A 19,713-nucleotide genomic window follows, 5' to 3' on the forward strand; every position below is an offset into this window, starting at 1 on the left:
CCCGAAGGCTTGGTTTTGTTCTGAGATAAGGAGGCTGGAGTGTGTACAAATTCCAGTGGAATGGGGGGGGAAGTGAAGATGGGGGAGGAAGTGAAGATGGGAGGAAGTGAAGATGGCGGAAGTGAAGATGGGGAGGAAGTGAAGATGGGGGAAGTGAAGATGGGGAGGAAGTGAAGATGGGGAGGAAGTGAAGGTGGGGGAAGTGAAGATGGGGAGGAAGTGAAGGTGGGGGAAGTGAAGATGGGGAGGAAGTGAAGATGGGCGGAAGTGAAGGTGGGGGAAGTGAAGGTAGGGGGGAAGTGAAGATGGGGAGGAATTGCACATGGGGGAGAAGTGAAAGTGGAGGAGGAGATGAAGATGTTAGGGAAGGAGGCGGAAGTGGGGGAGAGAAGCCCTGTGCATGCCAGGGAAGCGAGGATAGGCGAGGAAATAACCCCAGACAGGAGAAACTTCCCTTTTTCCATTGAAACAGCAGGGAACCAAGAGCACATTGGTGTAGATGCAGACCACAGATGCATTTGATGGCGGAAAGTTGTGTGGACTAGTGGGTCTTTCCAGGATGGAAAATGTGTGGTTGCTTTAGGGGTGTGTATGTGTTTCTCAGTGATTGAGGGGTGACACCAGTATTTGCTGCACAGAGGCCAGGATGCCGGGTGCCCTGCAGTGCTGGGACAGGGATTCACCTTTTCCGAAAATGACCCACCGGAAGCAGTGCTTACTGACACGGCCGCTGCCCGCAGCCGTGAGCGTGAACATAGCAACCGTGATTTCTAAGTACTGTTTTGTACTAAAAAGGAATCAGTGCTTGTTGGAGAGGTGACTGCTTTGACCAAGGCAGGGAATGTACGAGGCGACCTTGGGTGGCTTTGTGCAATGTCTTATAAAGTTAACCATCCATTTACCATATGGCCAAGCGGTACCAGCCTGGGTTTTTACCCAAGAGAAATGAAAACTACGTCCACACAAAGACTTGTATGTGGGCAAATTTTGTATCAGCTTTACTCTCACTAGCTCCATACTGGAAACAGCCTAAATGTCCATCAACAGGTGAATAGATGTACAAGTTGTGGTCCAGCCTTCAGGGCAGTGCTACCCAGAAATAACAAAGGATCACAGACGCTCCTGGCAACATGGATAAACCTCAAACACACCATGCTGAGTGAAAAACTAACAGACGTAAAAGAACGCATGCTGTCTGACTCCATTTATATGAAATAGGAGAAAGCTGAAACTGATTGATGGGGGCTGCTGCGGCGGAGAGCTGACTGAAGTGGCAGGGGAAACCTTTGCGGGGTGGTGGAGATTCTGCATGAGTGGCGGTGGTCACGCAGGTGTGCACCTGTGTGAAACTTCCCACCCTCCACGGTTACTGTGGGTGTATTTTATTTTCTGTAAATAATATTGCAATGAAATTGAGTTTTAAAGACTGAAGGTATGGTGGGAGGGGGTCCCCAAGGACCCAGAAGCCACGTTGATGGACTTCCTCTGGTCCCAGTCGGGACAATCTAAGCATCAAACAGAACAATGACTATAAAATAAGGAATACATAAAAATCTAGGGGCCCTAAAGAAGGGGGGGAGCTTGTCCGTATCTGGGGATCCTTAAGCAGGAAGTACACACATAAAGAAAAGCAAGTGAAGGACTATTGGCTAAGTTAGAGTGGGTGGGGAGCCAGCCCGGCATGGGCTTTGGGTGCTGATAAAGTTCTTTCTTGGTCTTGGTGGCGATTACACCCAATGTAATCTAGAACTATCCGTTCATCCGCACATGCCTGTACAGATGTATCTCACAATAAAAAGTGCCCCTCCCATGTTCAGAGAAGCATCAAAAATGCAAGTAGCCCATGCAGAAATGCTATTTCAATCCACCGATTCCATTTCGCTAATCAAAGCGCCTACTGTATTTGACAAGGGGAAATGCCTATGTAATTTAAAATAGAACTAATTCTTACATAAATGTTATCCAGAAAACCGTTTTTGAAAATAACAGATAGGGCTTCTTAGATAAGCCAAGATGAGAAATACCAAATTGTCATAAGGGAAACAGTTTTCTAATAATTTAATTTTTGTCTCCTCAATTTAGAAGGCTTCAAATATTCCTTGAGCTAGAAAATGTCTACTCCTTTCTAAAAATGGAAAGAGGAAACAACTTGCAGAATCTCCTTCATTTGAATTAACATCCAGCTAACTTAGGGTCTTAAGTGGGTGGCATTCTCAGGCTTCCTCTGAAAATATTAATGTTATCAAACAAAGTTTGATTTTCATAAAAAGGAATTTGATTAGGACCTTGAGGAGAACTGATTAGAGGCTCATGTTTTCTGAGGTTCGTGTCCAGGGCTCTGGGCTCACTGGTGGCTGCTGTTTTGGCCTTGGTTCTCCCTCAGGGATGTTCTGTGCTGCCCCGTTATTACGTTGATGACAGAAGGCTGGATGATTGAAATGGAAAGTAACAGGCAGCTTCCATCTCTCCCACATCCAGCTTGGGTGAAAACCTTTTCATCTTCAGAGGGTTTTTTTTCCCCTTCATTTTAACACATTTATTCCTCTTTGCCCAGAAAATTATTTTGGTCTCAGACAACTCTTATTTATTCATTCCCGTGGATGAAGGCAGAAGCCTGGATAACGCAAAATGATACAAATTCAGAAACTCTTTATATCTGACTTTCACATGCGGGCTTGTGCTTACATTTGATTATGCGTATACTTAATATTCTGGGGATTCAGTTCAGACAAAATAACCGAGTCGCAGGATAAGCATCTAACTGGAAGAGTGTGAGCCGCTCCCCCGGGTCCGACCACACCCCCGAGCTCACTGACAGCCGGGAGACAGGAAACAGGGCTCCACACAGAAGACAGACAGGCCCTCTAAGCCCGCCCTCTTCTCACCCTCTTCCTGGAAGCGAGGGGAGCCAGCGCTTCCTGGGCATCCTGGGCGCTCTGCGCCCCCAGCCCCGCTCTTCATCTTAGCGCAAGTGTAGTACGTGCTGCTGAGATCTGCGGTGGGGGCTTGGCCGCTGAGATGCTTGCTTTGCACGTGTCCAGAGAATGCTTATCTAGTCTTTCTTTCCTGTCCCACCCACACTCGGGAGCAAATTCCACCCGAGGGGGCGGGCATCCCAGGGGCCACCCTGGAGTCTGTCCTCCCTATATTTTACATATATATAATATAAATAATATATATATTATATAATAATATTAATATATATCATAATGTTATGTAATATATGAATAATTAATATTATTATATTATAATATATAATATTAATATTATTATATTATGTAATGTGATAATATTATATAATCATATAATAATAATATATAATATAAAATATATCTGTTTTTGAAGTATAGTTGATTTACAGTGTTGTGGCAGTCTCTGCTGTGCAGCTGGGTGACTCAGTTATACCCATATAGACATTCTTTTTCATATTCTTTTCCATTATGGTTTAACACAGGATACTGAGTATAGTTTCCTGTGCTATACGGTAGGACCTTGTTGTTTATCCATTCTAAATGTAATAGTTTGCATCTACCAACCCCAAACTCCCACTCTACCCTTCTCCCACCCCTCCTCCCCCTTGGCAACCACAAGCCTGTTCTCTATGTCTGTGAGTCTGTTTCTGTTTTGTAAATAGGTTCATTTGTGCCGTATTTTAGATTCCATATAAGTGATATCATGTGGTATTTGTCTCTGTCTGACTTACTTCACTTAGTATGATCATCTCTAGTTGCATCCATGTTGCTGCAAATGGCATTATTTCGTTCTTTTTATGGCTGAGTAATATTCCATTGTATGTGTGTACCACATCTTCTTTATCCATTCATCTGTCGATGGACATTCAGGTTGTTTCCATGTCTTGGCTATTGTGAATAGCGCTGCTGTGAACACTGGGGTGCGTGTATCTTTTTGAATTATAGCTTTGTCCATGTGTATTCCCAGGAGTGGGATGGCTGGATCATATGGTAGTCCTATTTTTAGTTTTCTGAGGGACCTCCATACTGTCATGCATCACAATTATTACGTTTATAAGCAGTCTGTCCACCAGAGTGGGCTCATCAGGTAGAACAGGCACCCGTGCACACAGTCCGGCCGTGAGGATGGCTCCGCGTGGGCCCTCCGTCTCCCGCACGCTACCTGGAGCCCCTAACCACGTTGGGACCCTCGTCCTGATGGTAACCCAGCATCTTCGTGGCAGAGAGCACAGTCCTTCCCAGCTTCCTTCTGCCCTGCGCGCCTCCCCTTCTAGAAACTGCAAAGGTTTATTTGTGACAAAGGTTTGTGCTGGGGTTTTACTGCCAGGAGAGAACTGGAGAGTCGTGGCAGGCAGGTGACATCATCGGATGTGTATCAGAGACAAGTCAAGTTTCACAAACGAAAATTATTGGGGAGGGGGGTGGGGAAGGAAAGACAAGAAGGAAAAAGAAGGGAGAGAGAGACACAGGGAGAAGAAAAGAGAGAGAGAGGGAGGGAAAGGGGGCACGGGAGACGTTTCTGGGAACTGACCCCTTCATCGTCTTCTCCCTCTCCCCCGACGGAGTGGCAGTGAGGCAGGGGAGGAGCAGGGAGCACCTGCCCACGTTGCAGATGCCCTTCTAGTGGTTTCTCTCCTCTCAGGGCTCCCCCCTTACCCCTTCCCCTCCGAGAGGGGTCTGGGCACAGCAGAAGCTCAACCCCCCATGGCAGGGAGGAGGGGCCTGGGTTCCCGCACGCTCCTCTGAGTCTCCACCAGCCCCTCACTCCTCTGGCCCCGGGCGGCCCAGGCTGCGGTCACCCGTCTGAGACCGGCCTCTCTGCCCTGCGCTCTGGGCATCAGGCGGCAGCAGCCACCCAAGTTCACAGCCTGGCTCGGCCTCCCCGTGAGGTCCTCACTCTGGAGACCTTCTCACCCAAGCCCAGGCTCTTCCAGGCCTCGGTCCTCTCAGCCCTCTCCTCCCCCGCGTGCCATGGACAGGACACAGGAGCCGCCCTTGCCATCAGAGTGCCCCTGATCACCAGGCTGTGTGCCCCAGGGACTCAGAAAGAGCCCTCCCACCCCACGGGCTACAAGTTCATTTGGGGGTGTGGGTGGGATTAACCGGGGTCCCCACACCTGAGCCCGCCCCTCCCCCTCTCCTGCAGGCCCCTCCCATCCAGGAGGGTTCCCCTGGGTCCCCCCAGCGGGGAATCTTACCTCACAGCCTCATAGCCTGCTATTCTGTTCTAAGCCAACTCTGGGCTCGGGACTCAACTTGGTTCTTGGTGTGCAAGGAAATAATTTTGAAACATAGAATGAAATAAAAAACAAATAACGCGGGCTTCCCTGGTGGCGCAGTGGTTGAGAATCCGCCTGCCGATGCAGGGGACACGGGTTCGTGCCCCGGTCCGGGAAGATCCCACATGCCGCAGAGCGGCTGGGCCCGTGAGCCATGGCCACTGAGCCTGCATGTCCGGAGCCTGTGCTCCGCAACGGGAAGTGCCACAGCAGTGAGAGGCCCGAGTACTGCAAACAAACAAAACAAATAACGCTTTTCTTTCTCGCTCCAGCCAGGTTTGTATGAATAAATTCCTGCCATGGACTTAAAAATACCTCATGTATCGTGCAGAGCTGAGCAGATGTCCCTTTTCTAGGTTTTTTTTCAGCCTCCTTCCGAAGCTCTGAATGCTCGTGATTCAGTGGAAGGGGAGCCTGCATCACCTACAAGAAAAGAAAACCACATCAGCTAATATCACACAAATACTGCGCCTACAGGAAATGAATTAAACATGGATGAGACAGGAGACAGCGGGGCCACTTACGATGCTGTTGCAAAAACCCAGGGGCAGGGGACAATGGATTTAACTAAGGCGGTGGTGGCGGAAGGGGAGAGACACATTAAAGAAGTATTAAGACATTAGTGTTGGGGCTTCCCTGGTGGCGCAGTGGTTAAGCATCTGCCTGCCAATGCAGGGGACACGGGTTCGATCCCTGGTCCAGGAAGATCCCACATGCTGCGGAGCAACTAAGCCCACAAACCACAACTACCGAGCCCGCGTGCCACAACTACTGAGCCCGTGCACCTAAAGCCCGTGCTCCGCAACAAGAGAAGCCACCGCAATGAGAAGCCCGTGCACCGCAGCGAAGAGTAGCCCCCATTCGCCGCAACTAGAGAAAAGCCCGCGTGCAACAACGAAGACCCAATGCAGCCAAAAAAAAAAAAAGGACATTAGTGTTAAGGTCCAGATGGTAAGGCTTCACCTGTGGTCGTTTGCTCCAGAAGGATGTGGCCTTTACACTGAAAGTGAAAGGGCGTGTGCAGAGGCGTGGCCGGTGCATTGTCAGGGTAGTGGACCAAAGGGAAGACTCCATCAGGCTAAAGCTGTGGACACTGGGCACCAGGGTGTAGTATGCTGGCTTGGTGTCCAGGCTGGATCCTCCAGAAGCAGATGCTGCTGTGGAGCTCGGGGTACAAGCTGTTCAGTAGAGATTTTTATGGGCTGAATTGTGTCCTCCCGAAATTCATAGGGTGAAGCTCTAACTCACCCTCAGAATGTAGCTGAATTTGGAGACAGGCGCTTTAAAGATGTGATTAAGTTCAAATGAGTTGGTGTGGGGGAAGGGGGTGATGAATTGGGAGAGTGGGATTGACGTATATGTATAGGATAGATAACTAGTGAGAACCTGTTGTAGAGCACAGGGAACTCTACTCAATGCTCTGTGGTGACCTACATGGGAAGGAAATCCAAAAAAGAGGGGATACATGTATACATAGAGCTGATTCACCTTGCTGCACAGCAGAAAATAACACAGCATTGTAAAGCAACTATACTCCAATAAAAATTAATTTAAAAAAAAAAAGGCTTCCCTGGTGGCGCAGTGGTTGAGAGTCCGCCTGCCGATGCAGGGGCCGCGGGTTCCTGCCCCGGTCCGGGAAGATCCCACATGCCACGGAGTGGCTGGGCCCATGAGCCATGGCCGCTGAGCCTGCGCGTCTGGAGCCTGTGCTCCTCAACGGGAGAGGCCACAACAGTGAGAGGCCCGCGTACCGCAAAAAAAAAAGTTAAAATGAGGCTATTAGGGTAGAACCTAATCCAATAGGACTCAGTGTCCTTGTAAGAAAAGGGGATGAGGACACAGAGGGAGAACACCACGAAGGCACAGGAGGAAGATGGGCATCAATGAGCCGAGAAGAGATGCTACGGAAGAAACCCACCCAGCTGACACCTCGTGCTTGGACTTCAGCCTCCAGGACTGTGAGAGAATACGTTTCTGCTGTTTAAGCACCCCTGGTCCGTGGCCCCCAGTCCGTGGCACGTTGTCATGACAGCTCAAGCCGACTCCTGCAGAGATGAGCACCCATGAGGGGAGGAGAAAGGACGGGGCAGAGAAAGAGGCTGAAACACGGTGTGAGCCGCACAGAGCCTCAGCTCCCCTGGACAGCAGCCCGGAGCCTGCCCTCAAGCTCTGCCTCGCTCCACGGAGCGGGGCTGCCCTGCCTCGTAGGGTGACCTCACCAGGTGGCTCTCACAGCCGATGTGGGCCCGTGAGCAGCTGGCGAGCAGAGCTTGTCTGCGCCCCAGGCTCCCCACCCGGGCACAGGCGCTGCCGAGAAGCAGGCGTCTCGTCTCCACGCCCGTCACAGGCCACCCCTTGCCCCGCTCGGCTGCGTGCTGCGTGTTGTTCAGGTCCCAGTGGACCTCCATCCCTGAGGGGAGCTTACGGGAAGGATGTCAGGGAGAAACCTCCCTGCTGCGTTTGGTCCCAGGGCCACAGCTGAGACCCACCACCATCTCCCTCCATCGTGAGCTATCTGGGGGCAGGGTGTTCTGGCCGCTATGACAAAAAACACCAAAGACTGAGTGGTTCAAACAACAGATACTTATATCTCACAGTCCGGAGGCTGGAAGTCTGAGATCAAGATGCCAGCAGATCCACTGGCTTGTAGACAACTAGCTGCCTTCTCACTGTGTCCTCATGTGGTGGGGAGAGACAGACATGGGGACAGAGACAGAGACTGAAAGAGACAAAGACGCAGAGAGGAAGCAAGTTCTCATGTCTCTTTTCATAAGGGCACTAATCCCATGATGAGGGCTCCACCTTCATGACCTAATTACCTCCTGACTTGGAAAAATCCAGTTTTCCTTCTCAGTAGAGAAGAACCCCATCCTCCCTCCTGTGCTTTTCCCCTGCATGTCTCTCCTACTTTCACACCATCACACACACAACACTTCACTTCTGGTCACCCCACATTAGCCGACTTCTGTGTCTGTCCTCACACCTCCTTCTCTGACTCTGACCCTCTGGCCCCCCTTTTTTAAGGACCCTTGTGGTTACACAAGCCCACCTGGATAATCCAGGATCGTCTCCCCATCTCAAGACCCTTGACTTAATCACATCTGCGAAGTCCCTTTTGCCATGGAACATGAACGTATTCACAATTCCAGGGATTAGAACCATAGATATCTTTATGGAGCCATTGCTCTGTCTGCTACACCCGCTAAACAGACTTTTTGGTAATCGTTTCTTTGGATGAAGCTATTTTAAAGGTTAATTGATCGAGCCTGTTGCTCACTGTCTAGTGACCTTCTAGTTAGGCCGAGACATCTCTGGCCCACCTGCCGGGGCTGCTTTTGGCTCAGCCATCGGTCCTTGGCCCCTCCCACGTTGGTCCGGAAGGCAGGACGCCATGGCACAAGACACGTGTCACCCGCCTGAACAAGGAGTGGCTTCTGACCCCGTGGTGTGCATGGACCTTTGTCTAACACCATGACCCTGAGACGTATATTATTATCCCCATTTTACAGATGAGGTCATTGAAGCCCAAAAAGCTGAAGCTCCTGGCTTCCAGTTGCTCAGGTGATGAATGTTGGAGCTGTGATTCAGCACCCTCATCTGTGGGCCACCAAAGGCCACCCCTTTTTACTCCATCACACGACTCCCCTTGAAGAGAAGGTAATTCCCTTTGTCTACAGATACAGTGGAATTAAGGTGTGTCACCTGTGCAAATACGCTCTCATTTTGCCGACACAGCAGCCCAAGAGTGGACAGAAATATTTCGCACTGTGAGCTAACTGTAGATGCCCCTGAAGGATCTGTGGCTCTAATTCCCATTTCTCTGAAATTTCCACTGGCTCATTTTATTGTCTGTCATGAGGTTCTGCAGAAGAAAAAAGCAAAACAAGATAGAAAACAACAAAACCTTAGCAGTTGCTTGCTTGTTTCCTGTGAGCAGGACAGTGCGTTGGGGGAATGACTCTAGTAGCAGAACGCGTGCCAGGGTCATTGTCTATGATGGGCAGTGACCAAAAGCAGTCACCAAGCTGGTCTGCAGTACCAGGCGGTGTAAATTTTTACTTGCGAGGCACTTTCTGGAATTTGATTTTCCATGTCCTGTGGTTATGAAGCGACGACAGCTTTATGGCATTGTGACTGGGGTGACGACTAAAAACTGTGTGCGTGTTGGTGCAGGACACCCGGGAAAGGGGTGCTGGCCGGGTCTCTTCTCCCTGGCATATCGCATCCTCTCACCAAATAACGACCTCAAATTATAAATCATCTGAGAACCAGCTAAGTGCTTAGCACACATAAAACGTGAGCAGAACAATAAAGTTAGTATCCCTGTTCTAAGACCAATTCAAAACTCCTTGTTGGCACCCGCTACGTGCCAGCACGCTGCCAGGACCTGCGGGGCAGCACACAGCACGAGGTCTGGCGTCACCAAGTCGGAGAGACCCCTGGCTCCACCAGAACCCAGCAGAGCCAGTCAGGATGGGGGCCAGTGGATGGGCATCCTGAAGGGGGGCCATTTCCAGAAAGTGGAGCGTGAGTTAGGTGAACAACGGAAAACACAGTGAAATATTTAGGGCAAGGAAACTATAAAAATGATTATTTAAGACACTGCTTTTCAGATGGTAAATTTCAACCCATTAGCAGGTCACAAAATCAATTTAGTGGATTTTGTAAAATTAAATAGAACAGAGTTCATTGCACAGAGTAAGGGCAAGTATTGTTTCATGAACATCTTGATGTGTTTTTTTTTTAATATTGTTTCTAATATTCTCCGATTTTCTTTTTTTTAATAATTATTTATTCGTTTACTTTTGGCTGCGTTGGGTTTTCGTTGCTGTGTGCAGGCCCTTCTAGTTGTGTCGAGTTGGGGCTACTCCTCATTGAGGGCTCAGTAGTTGTGGCTCACACGTTCCAGAGCGCAGGCTCAGTAGTTGTGGTGCACGGGCTTAGTTGCTCCGTGGCATGTAGGATCCTCCCAGACCAGGACTTGAACCCGTGTTCCCTGCATTGGCAGGTGGACTCGTAACCAGTGCGCCACCAGGGAAGCCCCTTAATGTGGTCTTTATAGCAGTGGATGCTTGTGTGTATTAGGTCACAATAGCAAATGTATTTTTTTTACTGTGGGTCGCAGTCCAAAAAAGATTGTAAAACTGATTTCAAGGAAGCCATTGTGAACTCATTATAAAACCATAGAGCCTACTGATCAAATCCATTCTAGGAATCCGCTTCCCTTGACACAGAGATCACCTGACGCTGTGGCTGGGCTCGGGAGCCTGTCTCCTGCTGGTGTCACAGGTACGGGTGCCTGGGGCATGACATTATGCCCCAAGGCAGCGTTCACTGCGCTCTACGTGGTTCAGGGGCGTTCTCTCTCCACAGCTCGCCTGTGAAGCAGGTGCTATCGTTACCTTTATTTTACAGACGAAGACAGGGAGCACAGAGACAGTCACTCCCCAGGGCCATGCAGCCAGAGGGGCAGGGTCCAGCTCGGAAGCCCCCAAGCTTCTTGCTCAGCTCATACCACCCCCGTCCCTGCTAAGACTGTGAGCTCTTTGGAGGCAAAGTCTGCCTCACGCATCTGGCAGATTTTTTGATATTCCTGTTATCTGCTGCTACACAGCAACTACCCAAACTCTGTGGCATTAAACACCATTTTATTATGTCCAAATTCTTTGGGTCAGGAATTCGGACAGAGCACAGAGGGGGTGACTAATCTCTTCTCCATGACGTCTGAGGTCTGGGATGGAAAACTGGAGGGAACTTGAAGGCTGGGCCCTGGAATCATAGGGAGGCATCTTCATTCATATATCTGGTACATGGGCTGGGGGCGCTCAGAGGCTGGGACCACTGACCTGGGCACCTCTCCGTGACCTCTCCACGTGGCTTGGACCTCTCCCAGCCTGGTGGGCTTATCCCAAGAGGGAGCACTGGAGGGTGAGCGTTTGTTCGACGCAGATGGAAGCTACATGCCTCCGATGATCTAGTCCCAGGAGACCACAGATGGCCCCTCCCTCCCTTCTCTGTTGGTGGAAGCAGCCCCAAGCCCATCCAGGTTCAGCAGGAGGCCACGTAGAGCACACCTCACCCCCTACGATCTCCTCAATTTTCTTAGTTTCCAACTAGGCTGTGAGTTTCCTTGTTAGGACAGCCGATTTGCTTTGATGTGGGAGAGTGAGCTGCAGCTCACATCGTCGTGAGGCACAGACACTTGGTGGTGAATAACCTGCCGCTTCTCACAACGATCTGTAGTCTCCCACAGATACGTTTACCGCCTGCATTTAGCTGCTAGCGTTAGGCTCATTTTCAAGTATTTTTGCCTCCATTTGAACTGAAGGTCTTTTATCTAAGCTTATCTTTGGTGTCTATAAGTTTAGGTTTCTTGGCAGCTGGACGCCCAGATAAGATACAGCTCTCCTTCTATTAAAATCTTCTGTAAGTTGATTGTTAGGGCCTCGAAATCCATGCATCACCAAGAGCTGTCCTTTCACATTCATAGGGTCTTCCTTTAGCTAAACCAAACCCTATTTCTTTACCATGACTAAAGTTCTTTGTCATTGTAATAGTTCTTTCTTAGAGCTGGCCCAGAGTGTCAGATTGTCCCCAAAGAACAAGTAGATGCCAGTAACACTCTCTGTTATGCTTTCTCTTAACTTCAGGGTCCTTTGGTAAATTTATTCCCAAGAAGACCCATAAGGCCTGAGTATCCCTCAAATATTCTCCCTTCTGTTTGAAGACCTACAGTCGGGTCGTTCTCCCCTGAGTAGAAGTAGACGCTGTTTGTCATTCGTCCGTCTCACTCTACAAAAGCTTTAGTCTTGATTTCATTCACCTACATCATCCTTCATTGATACAAGCAAATTCCATCAAACGGTTTTAAAAATCATATAATCCATATTGTGAGATAGGAAAGGAAAACAGAGAGTCGGGAGTGAGGGAAGGGAAGCGGGAGAGAAAGGGGAAGTACGGGGCAGAGAGAGAGGCGGGCGCTCGTCAGAAGGTCCCAGGAGCCCAGAGCCACGCAGGGGAAGTAACCGTGCTTCCCACTTCAGGGGTGCGGATACCGAGCAACCAGGAGGTGAAGAGGCAGAACCAGGGGGTCATAATCAGGGAGAGTCCCTTCCCCCTCGGCCCCCGGCTTAGGGAGCGTTGTTGAGAGGTGGCAAAGACAGCCAGGGTGCGGGCTCTGACTCAGACTGCCTGGCTTTGAACCCTACGTGCCTTGCTAGCCTAGTGGCCTTGGACCACTTACTTGACGTCTCTGTGCACACCCCTTGCACCAATGCTGAGTGGACGATGGACAGATGTTTGGGGGATGCTGAGACCCTGCATTAACAATCGCAGCTCTCTGCACATTTATAGCCTAGATGGGCCGACACATCACGCACAGTGACCCACAGCCCTAGTCACTAAAGCAGGCCGGTGGCCAGGAGCTCAGACTGGGGACACTGCCCACTGCCCGAGGCTGTCAGGGGCCACCTTGGAGAGAAGGTGAGGCTTCGGGGACCGTCTCGGTCCATTAACTGAGGCCAGTTTGGCTGGCGTGGGTGATAGAGAATGACTGCATCCTTTCAGCATCTCAAAGATCATTTCCCGGAGCCACGTGACCCGCACAGTTCTAAGAACTCCACGTTGGCCATCAGGCAAACATCCATGCCGCCCCCCGCTTCCCACCCCATCAAAGAGAAGGGCCGCTTTGTCTGTCGTATGTATGTATGTATGTGTATATGTATGTATGTGTGTATGTATGTGTGTATGTGTATGTATGTGTGTATATATGTATCTGTATGTGTGTGTATATGTATGTGTGTATGTATGTATCTGTGTGTATGTATGTGTCTATGTGTGTATGTGTGGGTATGTATGTATTTGTGTGTGTGTATGTGTGTGGGTATGTGTGTATGTATGTGTATGTATGTGTGTATGTATGTGTATACGCTGCTTCTACTGCAGCAGAAAGCAGGCGTGGGCCCTTTCCCTCTGCTTCCCTCCGCGAATCCTTTGGAGCCGCGGCCTTCTGGGTTTAACCACTCAGAGGGTACAAGCAGCGAGAATGCTCTGAGCGTCTCCCCATGCTTCCGGTGCCAGGCACTGTCCATGCATAACAGCGCCCAGGCAGCCCAACTAGACAACCTCGAATGACAGCCCCATCTTTTCCCAATGAGGAAGCAGGCACAGAGACGTCAAGTAAGTGGTCCAAGGCCACTAGGCTAGCAAGACACGTAGGGTTCAAAGCCAGGCAGTCAGAGTCAGAGCCCGCACCCTGGCTGTCTCTGCCGCCTCCCAACAACGCTCCCTAAGCCGGGGGCCGAGGGGCGTGCCTCGGCTGCGCCATTCTCGGACACACTGTGAGAATTGGATTGAAACTCCTGGAATTGAAATCAGAATTCTATGTGTGTGTTATTCTGGAAGGATGGCCTTCAATCAAAATTTTCAAGGGGTTTGGGCACACTAAGGAGTGTCTGGGCCTTGGAGGGGGTCAGTGCTCACCAATTCCTGCTCCATCAGCGACTGTGGGCCAGCAACTACCAGCTCACCTCCCCTCTACCACGAGCTTTAGTGGAAGTCAGGGCCCACCTAGGCTGAGCGGCACAAGTAAAGCACTAAACACAAACCAGGCAACACAGACCAGCCTGTGAATAAATCATAGTCACAAGATATCAAGGAATTATTCTTAATTTTGTAACATGGGATCATGATATTGTGATCATGTTGTGTTTGTTTGTTTTGTTTTTCTGCCGCGTGGCATGTGGGATCTTAGTTCCGCCACCAGGGATCCAGCCGGAGTGGAGTCTTAACCACCGGACCACCAGGGAAGTCCCCCATGTTTTTTTTTGTTGTTGTTTGTTTGTTTCTAAGTCCTTAGCGTCCAGAGATATGGAAGTGCGGAGCAAATGAAAAAAGAGAAAATGTTGACAGTCTTTCAGGCTGGAGCTGAGCTCTTGTGGGTTCATGATACTATTCCCTCTACTTTTGATTCTTTTAAATTCCATAACTTAAAAGTTTTAAAAATAAAAATAAATCAAACCTACTCTTCATAACAAGATGTAAATCTCGGAGCCAAACGGCAGTGTTACTTCACCCAGAGAGGGAGTACGCAGTCCCCACCCTACAGCCTTGCCGGTCTGCCAGGTGCCAGGCTTTGGGGAGGAAAACAGGGAAGAGGTGGGTCTGGCCCCCCGGGGCCTTCTTCCCGCAGCAGCCCCTCCTGGCCCCGCGTCTTGGCGCACTTGACCTCCCAGGCCTCGGCTTTGCTCTCCATGAAATGGTCTGACGTCCAATCTTGGGAGAGTTGCGCGCGGTGGAAGGAGGCGGGTGGGTGGGAGCGTCTCCAGGGTTGCCCAGGTGAGGCAGAGTCTGGCCTTTCCCGAAGCTTGCTGGGGACGCGGGGGTGGATGGAGAGGATTGTGACTAGGAAGGAGGAACACTCACTCCCTCTCTCTCTCTCTTTCTCCCTCTCTCTCCCTCCCTCCCCCTCCCTCTCTCCGTCTCCCTCCATCCTCTTCCTCTCACTCGCCCCACCGCAGCCGAGAGGGCGCCGAGCAGGGCGCGGGGCCAGCCGAGCGTTGCCGCTTCGCTGGGCACAGCAGCCTTGCGCCCGTGGACGTACGGCTTGGGTGCAAATCCTGTCGGCTGTGTTTCTCCGGGCAGAGGCCGCGCGGGGAGGCGGGAGGCAGAGAAGACAGGCGGTGATGAAGAAACGGGAGAGGACCGGGCCGGCGTCACCATCACGATCAGTCACCGCCGTCACCACCATCACCATATCCACCACCATCACCAGCGCTGACCGTCGCTCATACCCCCTCCCCTCCCCTGTGTAACGCCAACTTTATCAGATTATTTCCTTTTCATGGGTAATACTTTGAAAAAGCAACAGAGTACCTCAGATTAGTGATAAGCACATCTGCGGGGGGCAGGCTATCCGTCGTCTGTCCGTTAGCTACCTCCGTCTTCCCATCAGGAAGAGGGGCAGTCAGGCTGGGATGCTTTCAGTTTGTCTATTTCTGGTACTGGAACGGTTTGGTAAATTAAAAAAAAAAAAAAACTCCCTCACTTGGTAATGATGATGATAAAGTAATATCCTCACTAAATTAGATAATCAGGAGTGTAACATTTTTCTCTCCTTTAATATTTGAGTGTGAAAATACCAGCAGTAAATGGAGACATAAGGAAACTGAAACTTTCACTAAAACAATACCAAGAATAGGAGCAAACGATTCCTTTGTAGAAAAATCACCCAAGTGGGCAGAGGGCAACGAGTCCCATCTGAAGTGTAGAAAGTGCCCCTTTAGTGGTTAGTGGCTCTCAGTCTCATTACTTTGGAGGCATGTAGTATCCCTTGGGTGTTTTTCACCCTCCCTGAAGAATGTTTTCATTGCCGTTTCAACACTGGCTTTTACCTGGTCCAAGGGACCGTGGAGCAGCTGGAACAAACACACATCGCCAGAGCCATGGGGACTGTTAGGGAGCCCAGCGTGAGAAGCGCAGGGACCACCTCCTCATGAAAAGTAACTTCCAGAAAACAAGCACCTGAGTCCGCTCCATTTTCTACTGCTTAGAGACAAACCTTGGACATCCGCGTTTTGTGTTCTAGTCCAAGACAGACAACCAGACAATTCTACATTTCTTGAGATGCTTGGAAAATTCTCTTGGTCAAAAGTCAGGATAGCAGGGCTCCTTTTTAATAGGGCAGTAGTGGTTCACGCTGTGTCCTGTTCCTACGATTCAAGAAGGAAATGATAATATCAAGCACACCGTGGACCCCACTGAGCAGCTGTTGTCATGGCCGTAAAGATTTCTCAAACATTGAAATGTAACTATACTTCATTAACTCAATTTGGAAATGGGGTTTTTAAATAATCTGTGTGATTCTGTAGAGAATGACTTTGAAATAATTTCTTTCCGTGAAAATATTTCAGGGCCTCAACTTTGAGTGAAAGGCATAGTCACCGTAGAACAATCTCAATTCCAGAGCAAAGACTTAAGGAATCACTTCACCATGTGTTTAGTTCTGGACCTTTGGGAAATAATTAGCTCCTTAAGGGACCTTTATGCCTTTGGTCGTTAGTAAATTCTATTGTTATATCCTGCATGAGTTGTTTAACTCATAGGAACGTTTATATCCCCATATGGGTTATGCTATAAGTTTAAAATAACTTACTTCTTTTTACTGATGTATGATTTACACATTTAAAACCCACAGCTCTTCAGTGTACACCTTGATGGATCTTTACCTACGTCCACACCCATGTAACCTCCACCAGAGCAAGATACAGAAAACCTCCATGGTCCCAGGTGTCCCTTTGTGCCCCTTCCCAGATATAACCGCTCCATTGGCTGTTCTCAACATAGAAAAATAATTTCATTTAAAATCATTTCTTTTAAATTTCCCCCCATTGAATCTGGTTGGCTGTTCCTTTAGCAAATGCAGCTGGGTCCAGCCCTGGGCCCAGCACTGCATAGACGGGAGCCTTCCCCCGGAGATGCAGGTACGGCAGGTAACTCAGCAGAGGTAACACGGTGTGTGCAGATACAGAGGGTTATTGGAATGCAAGGGAGGCCGTATCCCCGTTTTGGGGGGTGTTCTGTTTCGGTTTTTTGAGGGGGAAAGGGAAGGCTTCTTGGAGGATGTGAATTTTTAAGTTGGGAACTGAAAAATGGGCAGGAGGTAGTCAGTAAAATGTAGTCAGAGGACAAGGAAAGTCTATTCCAAGTGGGAGGAGTATCACGAGTGGCGGCTCAGAAAGAAGAGCGCGTGGAGCGTTCAAGGAACAAGAATAAGTCACGGCCAACTGGAGCGCAGGCTGGGGGCAAAGCGGGTGAAGGACAGCCAGAGAAGCAGTGGGGGCCCATCAGGAGACTCTGAGGCCGCAGTGACGCCCTGCGCCGCAGGCAGGGGGCGTCCCTGGACCCAGGCAGGATGAGACCTGTTTTGTCAGCCATCTGCCGTGCTGGGGAGATTACAGGAGGCACACGGGGGGCGAGGGCAGGTGCTGTGGCATCCGGGTAAGAGACTGAGGTGGCCTAGCCAGGCAGTGGCAATGGGAAGAAACAGATGGACTTGGAAGAGATTTAGAAGGTAAAACCAACACAACTTGGCGTTTGACAGGCGAGGATTCCAGGATGACCGTTAGCTTTCTTAGATCTTACAAAACTGGTGGATGATGGTACCGTTGGAAATATTGGGTGGGGTGGGCGGAGAATCTAGTTTATATAATATCCTTTTTTTGATGTATGTCTTTCCGAATACATTTGATCTCGGTTGCCAGTTAGCTTGTGGAACAGTTAGGTAGAAATATCTACCAGGAAGTTGTAACAGATATTTACGGAGCACATTCTATGTGCCAGGCATGCTCTGGTCACCTGGGATGCAGCTGTGAACGCGACGTGGAACCATGGCCTTGTGAAGCTCACATATAACAGGCCAGAGCTGCAGCCTCGGGGCTGCCGGCTGTAGGTGGTGACGAAGGCTTCAGAGTGAATGAATTAGCTCGGTAGGATTTCAGTGAAAGAGCAGAAGCCTAGGGTAAATCTCGAGGGATACCGGGAGACTAAAAAGGAGACAAGGAGGGATGGCAGAGAAAGCAAGAGAAGTGTGCTGTTCGGGGGTCTAGGGAGTGGTCCCCAGTGCCACCCGCAGCTGAGAAGTTATGTAAGATGCCTAGGGATGGTCTCTTCCCTTGCTTCTCAAAGTGGGGTCTCCAGACCAGCAGCAGCCGCCTGGGATTTAGAAATGCAAATTCTTGCGCTAACTCTGGACCTCCTGAATCTGACACTGAATCTGAATCTGAAACTCTGAGTGGGACCCATTACTCTGTGTTAACCAGCCTTCCAGGTGATACAGATGCTCCCCAGAGTTTGAGAACCACTGCTTTACTGCATTAATCGTAAGAAAGTCAGTCACTGGTGCCTGGGAGACTTGGTGAAAGTGATTTCATTGGAGGTACGGCCTGTTTCGGGCAAATGTTAAAAATGTTTAACAGGAGTGTCAGTTTTGTTGTTTTTTTTTTTTTAATTTGGAAATTTCAAATGTTTTTTATTCTTTTGTACGTTTGAGTTTTTTCCTTTCATCTGCCAGTTGATAATGGATTCATGTTTTGTTTCACTCCAGTTCAGTATGATTGTGGGCATGTTGTTTTTATCTACTTTGAAACACTTCCGTTTATCTGTAAGGCCACCTACGTCATTGACAATTGGTTCACTGCCCTCAGCTCTGAAATGGAGGAATTAAAATGGCAAAACGGAGTGCAGTAGTGAAGATAAGTGAATCTCAACTATGAAGGGCCGCCTGAGAAAACACCTAGGCGCTTAAATTAGCTCCTCCAGAAAGTTCCAAGGCTCTGTTCAGGGAAGGGTTTCTAATTATTTGAGCTCGTTATCACGTGAAGTAATTGGATGTGCGCCCTTTTCATCTAAAGGGGTCCAGCCACATAACCCTAAAGACTGTACTTCTCGTGCACTTAGGAGGAAGAAGGCTCTTAGTAACTAGGTCTCTTCCTGGCTCTTTTGTTGTCAGACTCCCGAGTATTTTATTTCACTTGACAGGAAGAATTAGAGCACATTACTATGTTTTGCTATCATCAGGGAAAATCAATGGTCGATTTTCAAATGAGAAGACACCGGTACAGATACAGGCACACCTCCAAGATGCCATGGGTTCGGGTCCAGGCCATCGCAGTAAAGCAGGTCACAAATTTTTTTGGTTTTCCAGTGCATATAAAAATTACATGTACACTATCCTGTAGTCTATTCAGTGTGCATTAGCGTTGTGTCTAAAAAGACAATGTGTGTACCTTAATTTAAAAATACTTTATTACTAAAAAATGCTAACCATCACCTGAGCCTTCAACGAGGCATAATCTTGTTGGCGGGGGGTCTTGCCTCGATTTGACAGCTGCTGACTGATCAGGGTGGTGGTGCCTGAAGGCTTGGGTGGCCGTGACAATTGCTTGAAATAAGACGACAATGTTCGTGGCACCCCAAAACAATTACACAAGTAATGTCAAGGATTACTGATCACAGATAGCTGTAATGAATATAATAGTAAAGAAAAAGCTTGAAATACTGCAATAATGACCAAAATGGGACACAGAGACGTGAAGTGAGCCAATGCTGTTGGAAAAAATGGCTCAGATAGACTTGTTCAATGCGGAGCTGTCACAGACCTTCAATTTGTAAAAGACACAGTGTCCGCCGAGCACAATGAAGGGAAGCACAGTACCAGGAGGTGTGCCTGAATTACTTTAATTGCCATCCCTTTTTCAAAATGAAAACTTTTTATAAGAATAAAAACTGGTAGGTAGTTCCGGTGCTCTGTAGAGTGACAAGCACAAAGAAGGTCCTCAAACGTTGAGTGGAAGGATGGATGGATGGATGGATGGATGGATGGAAGGATGGATGGATGGATGGATGGGTGCATGGATGGATGGAAGGATGGATGGAAGGATGGATGGATGGATGGATGGATGGAT

General features: G+C 49.2%; 1 protein-coding gene across 2 annotated transcripts in view; it reads left to right on the forward strand.

Moving 5' to 3' along the window:
- The window catches only part of MRPS9 (mitochondrial ribosomal protein S9), a 111,224-nt gene that overhangs the window by 62,362 nt on the left and 29,149 nt on the right, over positions 1–19,713 (forward strand). Inside the window, exon 10 of one of the 2 annotated variants that reach the window (XM_024743797.1) lies at positions 5,608–5,959. The exons of the other annotated variant lie outside the window; for it this stretch is intronic. Coding sequence (XP_024599565.1) covers positions 5,608–5,638 — 31 coding nt within the window. The 3' untranslated portion in view covers positions 5,639–5,959. Of the gene's footprint in view, positions 1–5,607; positions 5,960–19,713 lie in introns of those variants that run through there. 2 annotated transcript variants of the gene reach the window in all.

The sequence above is a fragment of the Neophocaena asiaeorientalis genome, unplaced genomic scaffold (genome assembly GCF_003031525.2).
Source record: "Neophocaena asiaeorientalis asiaeorientalis breed wild unplaced genomic scaffold, Neophocaena_asiaeorientalis_V1.1 scaffold114, whole genome shotgun sequence".
Taxonomy (NCBI): domain Eukaryota; kingdom Metazoa; phylum Chordata; class Mammalia; order Artiodactyla; family Phocoenidae; genus Neophocaena; species Neophocaena asiaeorientalis.